The sequence below is a fragment of the Heterocephalus glaber genome, unplaced genomic scaffold (genome assembly GCF_053883595.1).
Source record: "Heterocephalus glaber isolate CG9 unplaced genomic scaffold, H.glaber_assembly_v1.0 deba00000621, whole genome shotgun sequence".
Taxonomy (NCBI): domain Eukaryota; kingdom Metazoa; phylum Chordata; class Mammalia; order Rodentia; family Bathyergidae; genus Heterocephalus; species Heterocephalus glaber.
In genome coordinates, this window is record NW_028258153.1 from 32,661,651 (window position 1) to 32,677,344 (window position 15,694).

The following is a 15,694-nucleotide window of genomic DNA, read 5'->3' on the forward strand; positions in this document are numbered from 1 at the left end:
GAAACCTATAAAACAGAGTCTTAGCCTGAGAATGAAATTTAAAACAAAATAAAATATCTGAAAGCTTGTTCTCTTCCCTCACCCACCAGGACTATATAGTCTCAGACAGACTTGATGTCTGGCTTGAATTATACGGAGCACAAAATGGGTGATTTTTAGTGGATAAAATATGGACTATGGTCCACAATGAGTGTTTTAGCCTTTTTTTTTTTTTCTTTTTTGTTTTAGTACCGGGGATCAAACTTGGGTCCTTGGGCTTGCACAGCAGGCGGCAAAACCACTGAGCTAAATGCCCGGCCTTATCCTTATTTTCTTATTCAGCAGATCCCGTATACTGGAGCTGGACTGATCTTGAAAGATCACAGGTGGAGTAAAAAAGAGGTGACTCCCCCATATAACTGTTTCCCCAGGGACATCTACTGTTCTGTATTTTCTGTGTGTCAACTCATATAATCCTCCCAGTATTCTTGTGTGGAATCAACAAGGAACAGACCACAAGATATTAGTGAGTGAACAAAAAGAAAATCATAACACATAAGAAAAGTTGGTATCTATTAAAAATGTGCCAGGCCTTAGTCTAACTACATAGAAAAGCACTAATTCACTTAAGTTTTACATTCTCCTATGCAGCGGCTCTTATTACCCACACTTCATATATGTAGGAGCTGAGGCACCAGAAGTTTACTATCTTCTCCCCAATGCCATACAGAAAGTTTCCAAACTGGGATTTGAACTCACATCTACCACAAAAGCCCATGTTCTTAAGCATTACTTTTTCACTGAAGTGGGAATTTGTGTCATCTTTTTAGTCCTAACTATTGTTTTGTAAATTTGAAGATTTAGGGCCTGGGATGTAGCTCAGCAGCACTGTGCCTGCCTGCCAAATGCAAGGTCCTGAATTTGATTTCTGGTACCAGAAAAAAATTTTTTTGAAGATTTAACAAAATTCATACCAAAGCTTGCTTAAGGTGGAATTTACCAAAAGCTTCCAAAGTTCAATTAGAAAAATATAGACAGATAGCTTAGAAATTATGAAAAATAGTGAGGATCACTTTTTCTAGTGAATTTTAATATATATTATAAAATTTACAATAATTAAAATAGTATGACACTTTGGACCAACAAATAGTGGAACAAAAGAAAGAAGTCCAAGATCACAACAAATCTACATGGCTTTATTCAGTGTCCCACGGGCACTTCATACGAGCGGGGAAATTGTGCCACTGTGGCTGTTGCAATAGCCAGCTGCTAGGGAAAGGAAGAGTTAGGTCCTGCTTTCATAGCTTACTTAAAAATGAATCCCAGTGGCTTAAAAATTAAATCACAAAAGTAAAATACAAAACTATGAAACAGCAGATCAATCTTCCAGGGTACAGAACTTCCCGAGGCTAATCACAAAGGCAAAAGTCACAGACAGGAAGACTGCTGGATTGGTCTCCATCATTCTGCCTTCCTTGGTATAAAACAGTTTAGTCTGAAGACAAAGACACCTTGGAATAATGCAATAGACAAGGGACTGAAAACATCAACGTATGAGTAGGCCTTATACATCATTTGAAAAAAGAAGCACAACACAAGGGAGAAGGTGATGAAACCCAGGAAAAGCTAAGTCACCAAAGAAGAAATGCAAAGAGGTAATAACCCTGTGCTGCAAACATCAGTATCACTAGTAATCAAAGATATGTTAAGCAAAAGGAATCCTCTATCACTGTTTCTCTCTGTCCGAGTCCCTCTGTCTCTCTCGACCTGTCTCTCTCTTGATCTATCAGATAAAATTTAAATAGAATGCAATACTTGCTTTGGGAGGGCAGCTAGGAAAGGATCCTTACATGTCTTTCCTGATTATAAAAGTGCTATCCACTCACTGTAGAATACTCTGAGTAAGAAAATTAAACTTTCTCCTAACCCCACTCTCTGAGCTGATTGGTGACTCTCAAGAAACTCAGTCTTGTGTCTGGTGCAGAGCCTGTCGATACTCAAATGAGGACCTCCAGGGCAGAAGGTGCTGCAGAAGATTTCAGCAGGGATGCACACTCCGTCCTCCCTGATGGCCCTGGCTTTGTGCAGAACAATTAGTGGGGACCTGGGAAACAGTTGTTGAGTGAAGAGTGAAGTCCAGGGCTCTGTGACTCTCAGTCTGAAGTCCTCAGCCTCCCACATGACATGCCCTTGTGATATATGAACAGCAGCAGCCTGAAGGTTGAGCTCAAGGCTGGCCCAACAGCATGGCCCCCAGAGAGGGATGCCGCCTTCTGTGACCTTGGGTCACTGATAGCAGTGGGCATGAGAAAGGCCCTGTTCCTCACTCCTCACCACCCACTACAGGCAATCAGGTGAGTGGAGAGCAGGTTGTGATGGCTCTACAGAGATGGGCCAGGGACCCATGGGTCCTAGACAGCTGATGGCAGCTAAAGTTCCTGCTTATGGTAATGAGTATCTGTGGTTCCTGCAAGCACTGAACAATAATTCCAAAAACTCAGACTCCATGTTACCCTTGCCTGTGTGCAGCCGTCTCTCTATATAGCAAAGCCTGTAGGCTGCCGTGGTCCCTGTCTGATGGAAGCAGCACCTGCTTCCTGCTGTGCAGGAGGAGAGAGCATGTGGAGGAAGGGGTAGAAAGAAGCCTGGGAGGCACTGAGGTTGGGAAATGCTTGCTCTAGGGCATGGCAGCTGTGGTTGTGAGGACTGCTGCCTCAACCCGGAGGTGGCCTGGAGGACGTCTCCAGGAGAGTGACAGTGATGGCACCAGCAGGGCTCACAAGGCTCCTCTCAGAAGCAGTGAAGAGGAGATGGGGCCCAGAGGCTCATGCCTGCTGTGGGCAGAACTCACTCCAGCTCACAGCCCAGACCCAGTCTTATCCTCTGAGTCACAGCGTCCTTCTTTCTCTGTGAAATATGATGACTGATGAATGATAGTTATGAGAATTGAATCTCCTAGTAAATACCAGCCATGCACCTCCCTTGACCCTGAGCATGTGGGTGAGCTTGGAGAGCACATTGGTCATGGTTATCCAGGGAAACAGTGATAGGATAGGATGGGGGGGGAAGAGAGAGAGAGAGAGAGGAGTCAGATCTAGCCTGTCATCTGTCTCTCATCTGTCTACCTACCTTTCATCCACCTATCGTCTATCTATCATTCATCTACCTGCCATCTACCTGTGTCTACCATCTATCTACTTATCATCTACTTCTATGTGTCTGTCCTATCTATCAGCTACCTACTTGTGTAGATTTATTTTAAGAACTCAGTCGACACAGTTGTGGGCACAGGCAAGTCCAGCATCAGACTACCACAGGCTGAACACTCAGGTAAGAGTCCGTATTTTAGTGCTAAGTCAGATTTCCACAAGTCAGCAGGCCAGAGCTGCAGGGAGGGTTCTCAGCTACAATCCTGATGCAGAATTTCTCTTTTTTTGAGGGGTAGGAATATCTCAGGTTTGGGAGCTGAGGGGTGTAGTTTGATGGTAGAGCTATTGTCTGGCAAATGGAAGATCTTGAGTTCATTCCCCAGGAGTGTCAAAAATAAGTTAGTTAATTAAAAATAAGATTAAAAGTAAAATAAACCAAGAACAGGCAAGCTTGTGGCCCAAGCTGCAATCCTAGTACTCTGGGAGGCTGAGGCAGGAAGATTACAAGTTTGGGTCCAACCTGGGCAACTTAGTGACTTAATGAGACCCTGTCTCAAAATTTTTAAAAAAATGTATTTTTAAAGATTTCGGGATGTAGCTTGGTGCAACGGTCTTAGGTTCAATACCCAGAAGTGCCCAAAATAAATTAGTTAATTAAATACAAGATAAAAAAATAAATAAAATAAGTCAGGCACAGGCACAGTTGCAAGCCTATGATCCCAGCAGTCTTTGAGGCTGAGGAAAGATGATCACAAGTGTGAGTCCAGACTGGGCAACTTAGTGACTTAAAGAGACCCTATCAAAAAAAAAAAAAAAAATTGAACACGGCTTCTCTTCCTCAGCTCGGCGGCAGGGGCTCCCCCTCGGGCCACCGCCGCCGCTGGTATATCCTCACTGCGTCCGCAGCCCGCGGCCGCCATGCAATTCATGTTGCGTTTTAGTACTCAGGGAAAGCTTCGATTGCAGAAATGCCATGTCCCACTGTCAGACAAAGAGAAGAAAAAGATCACAAGAGAACTTGTTCAAATGGTTTTAGCAAGGAAACCTAAAATGCGCAGCTTCCTTGAGTGGCGAGATCTGAAGATTGTTTACAAAATAATACATGCCAGCGTGTATTTTTGCTGTGCTATTGAGGATCAGGACAATGAACTAATTACCCTGGAAATAATTCATCGTTACGTGGAATTACTTGACAAGTATTTTGTCAGTGTGTGTGAACTTAATATCATCTTTAATTTTGAGAAGGCCTATTTTATTTTGGATGAATTTCTTTTGGGAGGGGAAGTTCAGGAAACATCCAAGAAAAATGTTCTTAAAGCAATTGAACAGGCCGATCTCCTGCAGGAGCCCCGTCACGAATATTTTAATGTCCCCGTGTAATAAATGACTACTCATCAAGTATGCAGAATTTCCCAGAGGAAATAAGAGAGCTGATATACTTATGAAAGAAAATGTCCTCAGCATGGTGACTGGTTGTCATGTAAAATAATCATACAACATTTCAGAACTAATATCTTGACAATTGTGTTTTTTCGTTCATAATTTTCTTTCCTGTTTTCAGTCTATATGTCATCTTGACATAACTTATTCCTGCCCACAACTGGTTTAATTTCTTCTTGACAAAATATGTCCTATGTACTTTTATCTCAGACACATACACACACATCTGTGATTAATCTTATAAGAGAAAAACACAGCAATTGTTAATGTTACCAAAGAAAATATAGCTGAAGTGCTCCATCAAAATAAACAATGCCGTAATACTGAGAGTGGCTTGTTGTTCAACTGTGGAAGAAAACAACTGTATTTAGTGTGGTTACCTTATAGTCTATATAAGTTGATGTTATTTAATGCTTTAACTATAGTTTTATATTTCTGAATACTAAAACCTTTACCATCGATCACTATTGTGAAACTTATAGCATATTTTATTGTAAAAGAAAAAGTACCAAGTAATTCATTGTTTGTATCTATAGAATTTAAGGCCTGAGTTAAGTAAGCTGTCATTAAACAGTAGCTTCAGAAATTACTCACACTGGTTTGCCACTGGAAGACCTACAAAAATGCATTGTGAACAAGCTTAGTGTTAAGCAGGTATACAAATCAGTTATTTCCATTCTTCCCATTCTTGCTTGTAAAACACTACATTCAAAGCACTGGGAAACATGGGTCTTTCATTTCCTTTTCTCCCCCTCCATCCCTCCCCCTGCCCTGCACTATGTTGTTCATCTGGTTTTAATGCTGCATAAATATGCATTGTCTCATGCTTGTTTGCTTTGGATGCTGTGTGCTAAGTTGTAACAAAATGTTGCTTTTATTATCTGTATAAAGCTGCTTGCTTTAAATTAGTAGATTCTGAAATAGCTTTTCTTTCATGTCTAAAATAAAAGTATCGCATGTACTTCAAAAAAAAAAATTGAAAATGGTTGGGAGTATAGTTCAGTGGCCCTAGGTTCAATCCCCAGTTCTGGAAAAAGAAACAAAAATAAAAAGACAGACAGAATAAAGGAAATCTCATATTTTGTTCTCAAAGCCTTCAACTAATTAATTGCACATTGCCCACCCCCATTGTTCTCAACAAAGTTTACTGATTATAAATATTGGTCATGTCTTTTAATATTGTCATAGCAATATCAGGACAAGGGTTTGGTCAAACAACTGTATACCATGACCCAGCCACATTGGGATACACAATTGGCTGTCACAAACAGTTTTATGACTTCTCTGATATTCAGTTTCTCACACACCAAATGGCACTGACCATGCATCAGTTTAAACATTTCTCCCTATCCTTGGTGGTCCAGGAAGGCCTTGTTGCTTGAGACATGGCAGTGAGCACTGTGGCCCTTGCTGGCTGGAGCTGACACTGGGAGGTGGGCAGTGAGGGACATTGTTTTGTTACCACACAAGCTGTTAGGTATTGGCATGAGCTGGGAAGAAATAGCAGAGGAATGGATGAGAGGATGTATGCAAAGGGGAGAGCCCAGAACTGAGCATCCTGTAGGTGGTTAAACATGGCCTTCCTTCCTCCTTTCCCATAGCCATAATGTAAGAAATACAGGACTGTCTTTACCCTGCCAGAAAGTGCATTGTTCCTGTGTTGGTACAGGTCATCTTTGAGCAGGAATGGGTTATGCATGGGGCTTCCCCAGGGAGAAGGTAAAAAAAAAACTTTGGCTACCTCAGGTCCTAAGCAAAGTCACTTTATTCCTTAGTGTGGACAGCTGGAATTTAGGAAGGTGTAAATAATTTACACTTGATCTTAGCCAAAAGGCCGAGAAGCGATGGTGTAAATAATTTATAAAATCCTAGGACCTTATGGGAAAGGAAGGGGCCAAATCTCCAGTTCAGTGGGAGCTAGACACCTGCCCCTCTATAGCCCAGTATAAAGATATTTTGAAACACTATACACTCTCCGAAAATGAAATTCGTTGCTGTTATCACCAATTAATGCACCTGGTCCAAAATAATCAACATTATTCTATGATGGAAAATACAAGAGAAATAAAATGATTTATATTTCATTATGTGAGTGCTCAGGCATAACTATCTTAGGCGACAAAAATGCTCCCAAGGTCTCCAGCACACCCATGTGACAGTGAGGATCCTGGTTGTGGTGGGATAATTCACAAGAGGGAGCCAAGCAGGGTGCCACAGCCTCTGAGGATTAGGAACAAGACTGGGAGCTGCTTTATACCCTCTGGGGCCTGAAAGAGGCCCAGGGGAAGCAACATTTGTAGGTGGCAGTGTACGACAGGAGCTGTATGCAACTTTTGATACAAGAGTGACCTAGGAGCCAAATGTTGTGGCACACACATGTAATCCCAGCACTCTCAGAGGCTGAGGCAAGTTCGAGCCCAGCCTGGAAACCTTAGCGAAATCCTAGTCTCACCTCCTCCCGCCCTCCATGCTCCTACCAGCTCATCTGATGGCCGAGCCCTTGTCAGCTTCCAGTCACTTCAGTTTCTAAGGTCTTCTCAGCCCCCAGCATCCTAGCCATCATGTAGCTTGCTCGTGCTGATTCCAGATAAGGACAGAATTTGCCTTTCATAACCCACAAGAGGGCACAAGTACCTGATCTTTAGCCGTCCTGAACCTCTGGTGTCATCACAAAGGCTCTTCTCTGTTTTAGGTTTTGTCAATTTAAACATACTGAATTCCAGCCTTCTCTGCCAGTTTGGAGGGAAGCTTGTCTCTGATGGAAGGCAGGAGGCTGCCCCCTTCACCTAGCATTTTCTTCCCAGGCTTCTGAATAAAACTCAGAGGAAGTGGAACCCATCCCAATGGTGGTAGGCAAGTGCTGTTAGAGGTTTGATTCCCCCAGGAGGAGGGTAAGTCCTGGGAGCCTTGCCTTCACCCATTTGGGTCTCTGAACCCCAGTCTCTTCTGAATTTTATGTTCTGTCACATAGCACAGCCCATGCCAGCTGCAAAGTCCTATGTGAGTGAAACTCACCTAGAATCGCATTCAGCAAAGAGAGGAACCCCTTGCTTATCTGGTGGACCTGGGCCAGGGGATGTCCAGAGGCAGCCTCCGCTCTACTTGTCCCTCCCTGGTTTCTCTTCCCAGCTGCAACAGTGGTGGGGATGGGGCTGCAGCCCATCTGGCATGGCTGAGAACCGAGGCCCTGGTCTTTCTCTCCAGCACCACAGTGAAAAGGCTCAGGGCTGGGAATTTAGCTCAGTGCACTGCACCTGCCTGGAAAGTGTAAGGTCCTGAGTTCGATCACCGGCACCAAAATAAATAAATAAATAAACAAACAAATAAATAAATAAATGCATAAATAGATAGATAAAATTTAAAAAGGCCCAGTGCTCTGGGCCACATAGTAAGAAACAATGTATCTCATTTCATTTGGAATGAAAATGCCAGCCTGGCCAGTGTGGCATGTTTATGACACAGAATGGCACTTTCCCAAAGCACGCCCTCAGCACAGAGAGGTTGGAGCTGCTCCTTCTGGTCAGAGAATTGGCATTCATTCCACCAAGGTGACTTTCAGGTTGCCGGCCTCACTTGAAGCCCACATGTGCTCACTGTGGTTATAAGTTAGGGCTCAGATAAAGAGCTTCTCTTTACCAAGCACTTACTGGTCCCAACACTGCTCAGTTCTCCATCTAATCTCCTCCTCTCCATCTAAGGGAAGTGGAGGAAGCTTCAGGTGCTTCTGTCCTCAGGACACCCGCAGGGCGTCCTGCAATCAAAACAAGCAGGGATCAAAACAGAGCCTCCTCTCCTCTCTCTTTCATGCCCTTGTCGCCAGCCTCCCTGTGCTCACTGCCTCCAAGCAACCCACGCTCCATGGTTTTGCCGAGGACAGAGGCTTGCACTCTGCCCCCAGTCCCACCTCTGCCGGACCTCCCATGGGACAGGTCTCAGAACACCTGCCCTCCCATCTCTCCTGCTTCTGTGCACAGTGCTCTCATTGGTCTGATGACTCTGTGCCAAGCAACCACAGTGACAGCTTCATTGAAACTGCTTCAGTACTGAGTGGCGTGATTAAAAAAGCTGGCAGAGCCCTGCATCCACTCATGGAACTGAATTGCTAAGGTGAGTGGAAGCCTGAAAAGCACTTCATAAAAAAGCCCTTGAAGGCTAGGAATCTAATAAAGCTGCTGATTCTGAATATAATCTGATTCGAGGTTAAAGCAAACGTATTCGTCTGTAGAGTGTCTACTTAGTCTATGAGGAACAAGTGTTTCCAAGTATCATTGACACAAATGCTTTGTAACTACAAGCAAAAGCAAGTGCTGTTTAGCTGGGGGTTTTCAGCTTAATAACTCACTAGAATCTGGAAGTCTGGTCTCCCAATCTGAGGATTAAACATCTCAGGGCCAATGCCCCACCCTGCAGTGCTATGCATGTTGTAAAGAACACTTGGTCAGGGAGTGGGTCAGTCAGCTCAGGCTACTGTACCAAAATACCACACACTGGGCAGCATAAGCAACAAAAGTTTACTTTTTTCTCAGTTCTGGAGGCTGGAGGTCTGAGACCAATGTGTCAGCAGGGCTGGTTTCTCCTGTGGCCATTCATCTTGGCTTGTAGATGGCGTCTTCTCCCTGTGTCCTCAGCAGGGCATCCCTCTATGTGTGTCTGTGTCCTGATTTCCTCTTCTCATAAGAATATCAGTCACACTGGACTAGGTCCTATCCAAGCCAGCATTCCTAATTTAGTCAGCTTGTCAGAGACCCTGTCTCCAAACACAGGCACATTCTGAGGTCCCAGGGGTTAGGATTTCAGCACATGAATTTGTAGGGGACACAGTTCAGCCCACAACAAGTGTTGATCACCAATTCTGATCCTTCGCATTGAGGTCCTCAGGGATGCAGGTGCTTTGAGTCACCCAGGAGAGATTTAGAACTCTATTTCCAGAGCCCACTCTGGACCTGATAAAGAGGGTTCTGGGGGTCTGAGATTTTACTAAGTCCCCTGGGCTGATGTTTGGGAAACTGTCTTGAACACTGCTTGGCTGACCTGATCTAGTCACCAAAATTGTTCAGGGCAATTAGAATGCAGGGAAAAATCATTCTGTAGAAAAAAATTGACTTGGATTGCACAGATTGGGAGGGGAAGTGCACAGTAGAGGGGGACACTTCACTTAATTTTGGAAGCTGGAAGACACATCACAAGCATTGCTGGAGAAGAAAGAATGGAGAGTGACAGCCTCTAATGCCCATGGAGGGCTGAAGGGCAGGGAGAGAGGCCCTGCTGGACACCCAGGCAGCAGCGGTGGAGCAGTTAAAGTGGGGAGAAAAGAAGAGGGAACTAAGGGGAGAGAAGCCTCTTCTACCTCCACCTCCACTCTCCCACCCAGCTCTGCCTATGGGATAGAGACAGCAGGTTTGGGTGCAGGTGAGCAGGAGGAAAGGACTTGAGGGCCTTCAGCTAATCAAAGTCAGGGTGGGAGGCACTGTGGTTTGAATGTGTCCCCTGGGAACTTCATCTCCAAATTCTTATGTTGATGGTATGTTAAGGCGGGGCTCTTGGGAAGGAATCATGTTAGCTGAGGGCACAAGGGAAGAGACCCCATGATAGCACCAGTGGCTTTATAAGGAGAGAGAGAGGGAGACTTGAGTCAGCACACTTACCCTTTTATTTATTAATTTATTTTTTTAAAATTTTATTTTATTGGTACATTTTAGGTGTACAATATAATGACATTCATCATTGGAAATTTGTACCTTTATGTAATCTCTCGTGGTTCTTATTTTTCCCCCTTCCCCTGCCCTCTCTTCAACCCCTCCATCCCTCCCTATTTACAAAGACTTTGTTTCCATTTTTCCATTTTCTCATATTAATTCCACTCCCTTCTTTCCTTTCCCTTACCCCTCCCATTGCCCCTTCCCCTTTGCCCCTTTTCTTTCTATTTCACATTATCTATTACACCTTTTAGTCCTTACTTACACTTTCAGTTTCTCACACCAGAGAAACTATTTGGTATTTACACATGTGTGTCCTGTTTATTTCACTTAAGAGTATCGCCTCAATGTGCATCCACTTAGCTATAAATGTCTCTAATTTATCATTTTTTATGGCTGAGTAGTACTCCATTTTATAAAAAAACTCCACATTTTCTTTATCCAGTCTCCAGTTGATGGGCATTTGGGCTTCTTGCCAATTTTAGCTATTACAAACTGTGCTGCTATGACTGTTTTAGAAGGCATGAAGGAATGTGAGTAGAGTGGGATGTACAGTTCAACACCTGGACTCTTACTGGGGGAGTGGAACGGTGATTCTGTAACCAACATTAGTTACTTTGGATTTGTAGTTAAAATGGTTCTATGATTTGTCTTTAACTATTCACAGATAATTGTAAATTCTGGTTTTATAAGCCCAAGTTATTTTACATTTGCTTTTCCAAAATGTATTAAATTGGAATTTTGTAATCCTTTATATACAAAAAAACCCAAAAAAACAAAAAACAAACTGTATTGCTATGAACATGGGTGCACATTTATCACTGTGGTATGATTCTTTTAATTCTTTGGGGAAGATCCCCAGCAGTGGAATAGCGGGGTCAAATGGGACTTCCAGTCCTAGTTCTTTGAGGTATCTCCATACTGATTTCCACAGTGGTTGCACCAGTCTACACTCCCACCAGCAGTGGAGCAGGGTTCCTCTTTCCCCACAGCCCCACCAGCATTTGTTATTGGTTGATTTCATGATAGCAGCCATTCTTTCTGGAGTGAGGTGGAATCTCACATTGTTTTCATTTGCATCTCTCAAATGACCAGTGATGTTGAACATTTTATCATATGTTTATTTGCCATTTCTACTTCTTTGTGTGAGAAATGTCTGTTGATTTCAGATGCCCATTTTTGGATTGGGTCTTTAAATTTGCGAGGTCTGATTTTTTTAAGTTCTCCCCCCCATTAAGTTTATTGGTATATTTTAGGTGTAAAATACTGTTACATTCATCATTGGGATCTTGTACCATTACATGAGTATCTTGGTTCTTATTTTTTTCCCCTTCCCTTGCCCTCCCTTCACCCCCTCCACCCTTCCCTATTTGTTTCCATTTTTTTCCTCTTCTCATATTTCTTCTTTTCCCTTCTTTCCTTTCCCCTACCCCTCCCACTTCCCCTGCTCCTTTAGACCTTTACTTCCTATTACACAATATCAATTATACATTTTTAAAATTATAATATCAAGATCTAGCAGTCATTACCACAGATTTTACAGAATTTAAAAGGATATAGAAAGTATATTACAAAAATCTTTTTTGAAATAAATTTGACAACTTCTAAGAAGTACCTTGGAAGACAAATTAATGAAACTAACTCTGGAGGAAATATAAAATTTGAATAGCACCTATTAAAGAAAGTATATTCCTAGCTTGAAAACCTACCTATATGACAACAACAGAATCATATACATTTTAACTCATAAATTATATCAAACATTTAAAGCAGAAAAAGAAAGGAACACTTCTCCCCTCATTTTAGGAAATCAACATTGTGCTAATCCTAAAACTGGATAAAGATAATGGAAGAAAAAAGTATGAACATAGATAGAAATTTGTTTAACAAAACAAACTATTAGAAGTGAGATCTGGCAGGATGTAGAAAGTGGTTTTATTATAGGGATGGCAGTGTTGGTTCAGCACTGGAAGATCCACCCCCAAAAGTCATCATTTTAACAGAGGAAAGGAAAAAGCCAAATGATCTTGTCACTAGTTGGAGAAAAAGTATTGGACTAAATCCTACAGCTGTTCATGGTAAAAGCTATCAGGAGAAAAGAAGTAGAACAGAACCTTCTCAACAGAGCAAAGACATGTACTCCATACTTCCAGCAAAAATGTCTTATATGAATGGAGAAGATACAATGCTTTCTCCCTAAGGTGGGTAACAAGGGCAGATATGCCTACTCTTCATCTGTCCATTAAACTTTGAAACATAGGCCTAAACCAAAATAGCCTGGCAATAAAATGACACAATTAGGATAAGATTGGGAAGGTAGAATTAAAATCTTTATATGTAGATGAAATGATCATCTACAGAGAAAAATACTAAGAAATCTCTAGGAGCCCCTAGAACTTGTATTTGAATTTTGCAGGATTAGAAAACACAAGGTATGTAGAAAAATTCAGGTCTATGTATACTTGCTATAAATGAAGAATTGGATATTGAAATTTAAAAGTTACGTAAGAGTACAAAGGACCGAGAAAAGTAAAAAGAAATAAAAAAACAGTGTTGGAAAACATTTATTACCTAATTTGAAGACTTCCTCTAAAGCTACAGTAATCAAGACAGTGTTGATGTAAGGAAAGACATATAGATCATTGGAATAAAACAGAGAATCTAGAAACAGAACCACACATATATGATCCACTGAGTTTTGAAAGATTATTTAACATTAACATTTTGTAGAATATAAACTCAATTCAAAAGCCGAGGAAAAGACAGTGTTTTCAGCAAATGGCACTAGAACACCTGGTATTTGTATATAAAAAATTAACCTCAACCCTTTATTTCCATACATGAAAATAACTTGAAGGGATCTATGAACCTAAATATGAAAGACTAAAACTATAAAACTTTAAGAAGAAATTGTAATGGAAAATGTTTATGAATTTAGGGTAGGCAAGAACTTCCTAGGATACAAAAAACATGATGTATAAAAGAAAAAAATGGATAAGTGAGATGCCATCAAAATTTAGAACTTTAAATGACATCGTCTAAATGAAAAGTAGTCCTTAAACAGACCATATTTAAAATGCATATAACCTATGACCAGAACATATAAAGAACTCTTACAGCTCATTAATAGACAACCCAATTAAAAACTAGACACAAGAAGATGATAAATAGCCAGGGCAGCACAAGGAAAGGTGTGCAACACTAGAATCAGAAAAATACTAATCAGTACAATAACAAGATTGAATTATACACTCATTAAGGAGAGGAAGTTAAAAGTTTTAAAAGCCTTGTCATGACTTTTTCTTTTTGTTGGATTCTCCCCCTTTGCATTTAATTTGTCACACCCAATGGATTCATTCTGCTGGGCTTCCTGGGGTTGTGATCCTCATTGTCTTTTCCTAGGATATTGTCTAAAATTTTTTGGAGTGCTGGTTTGGTACTTACGAAGTTCTTAAGATTCTCTTTATCATGAAAGTATCTTATTTCTCCATCAATTTTGAAAGATAGTTTTGCAGGGTACATCAATCTGGGTTGGAGGCTGTTTCCCTTTAGGGCTTGAAATACATCACTCCAAGCTCTTCTTGCCTTGAGGGTTTGCATTGAGAAGTCTGCTGTGATTCTGAATGGTTTTCCTTTGTATGTGATTTGCTTCTTTTCTCTCACTGCTTGTAGAATTTTATTCTTCTGTTGGGTTTCTGGAATCTTAACAATTATATGCCTATGTGTAAATTTTTTTTGATCAAGACTAGCCCGAGTCCTATATGCTTCACTTATCTGTATGTCAAGTTCTTTTCCCCTGCTTGGGAAGTTTTCTGCCATCATTTCTGTGAACAGTTTTTTTTATGTCATCTGCACTCTCTCCTGTTTCTTCGTTGACTCCAATCATTTTTATGTTATTCTTCTTTGCCTCATCTAGCAGCTGCTGGATTGTTTTCTCATGGTCTCTTACAATTTTGAAGCAATTTTTCTTTTCCTGGTCACTAATTGCAATCTTATCTTCTATATCTGAAATTCTGTCCTCACATTGGTTCATTCTGCTGTGTAGACTTTCAATGGAGTTTTTAGTTTCCTGGAAATCTATTTGCATGTGTTTTACAGATTCCATTTGTTTGCTATGTTGGGATTCCATCATGTTCCTCAGAGCCTCTATTTTTTTTTTAATCTGTGTCCTCTCTAGATTTATTAATCATGTCTTGCGCTATGGGCACAATCTTTGCTGTTATCTGAGAAATTATTTCTGATTTCATTTTTTCCAGGTCCTCTTTTGTTGCCAGTTCAGGGAGTCCAGGTGGTTGAGTATCAAAAGAGTGTTCCATCTCATTTCCCTTTGGGGTTGATATAGGTTATCTGGAAGTCTGTTTTTGAGCCTTGTTCACGTGTCTTCTCATGTCTGGGGTGGGGGGTGCTGCTGATGCCTGTGCAGCTCACCTCCTCTGCTGTAGAAGCCATAGAACGGCTGCGGGGGAGACTCCTCCTGGGCACTGGGATTGGCTCACCTCCTCTGCCCTAGGAACCTTGGAACGGCAGTTAAGTTCTTTATAGATTTGAGATAGTAGACCTTTGTTTGAGGGACCGCTGGTGAAAATTTTTTACCACATTGTGGGTTGTCTCTTCACACTGTTGGTGGTTTCTCTTGCTGTGCAGAAGCTTTTTAGTAAGAAGAGATCCCACTTGTTGATTGTTTGTGGTGGTTCATGGGCAACTGAGGTTTTGTTCATAAAGTCTTTTCCTACCCCAATGTCTTCAAGAGTTCTACCTCACCTCTGTTTCAGCTGGTTCAGCATTTCTTTTTAATATTAAGATCTTTAATTCATTTCAATTTTAGTTTAGTGCATGGTGAGAGATGTAGGTCTAGTTTTAATCTTTGGCAAGTTGAAACCCAATTTTTCCAGCACCATTTATTAAAGAGGCTATCTTTGCTCCAGTGAGGGTGTTTGGCTCCTTTGTTGAAGATGAGGTGGCTGAGTGTGCCTGGAGTTCCTTCTGCATCTTCTAATCTGTTCCACTGGTCCTCAGGTCTGTTTTTTTGCCAGTACTGTGCTGGTTTTTATCACAGAAGCTTTGTAGTATAGTTTCAAGTTGGGGATTGCGATACTCCCTGCCATGTCTCTGTTACCTAGAATTGCTTTTGCTATTCTGGGTCTCTTCTTGTTCCAAATGAATTTTTGGATTGTTTTCTCAAGGTCTGTGAAGTATGCTGCTAGGATTCCAATTGGGGTTGCATTGAATCTATATAGCAGTTTTGGAAGTATGGCCATTTTCACTATATTCATCCTTCCTACCCAGGAGCAAGGGATGTCTGTCCATTTTCTGATATCATCTTCAATCTCTCTTTTCAGACCACTATATTTTTCAGAGAAGAGGTCTTTCATTTCTTTTGTTAGGTTGATTCCTAGATATTCCAGTTTCTTGGATGCTATTGTGAAAGGA

At 41.5% G+C, this 15,694-nt stretch overlaps 1 protein-coding gene across 1 annotated transcript; it reads left to right on the plus strand.

Annotated features, from left to right (window-relative positions):
• Nucleotides 1–3,756: 3,756 nt before the first annotated feature.
• On the plus strand, nucleotides 3,757–5,556 carry LOC101717662 (AP-1 complex subunit sigma-2). Its single transcript, XM_087205952.1, has one exon. The coding sequence runs from the start codon at nucleotides 4,047–4,049 to the stop codon at nucleotides 4,506–4,508; it is 462 nt and encodes a 153-aa protein (XP_087062078.1). The 5' UTR covers nucleotides 3,757–4,046; the 3' UTR covers nucleotides 4,509–5,556.
• The last annotated feature ends 10,138 nt before the right edge of the window (nucleotides 5,557–15,694 follow it).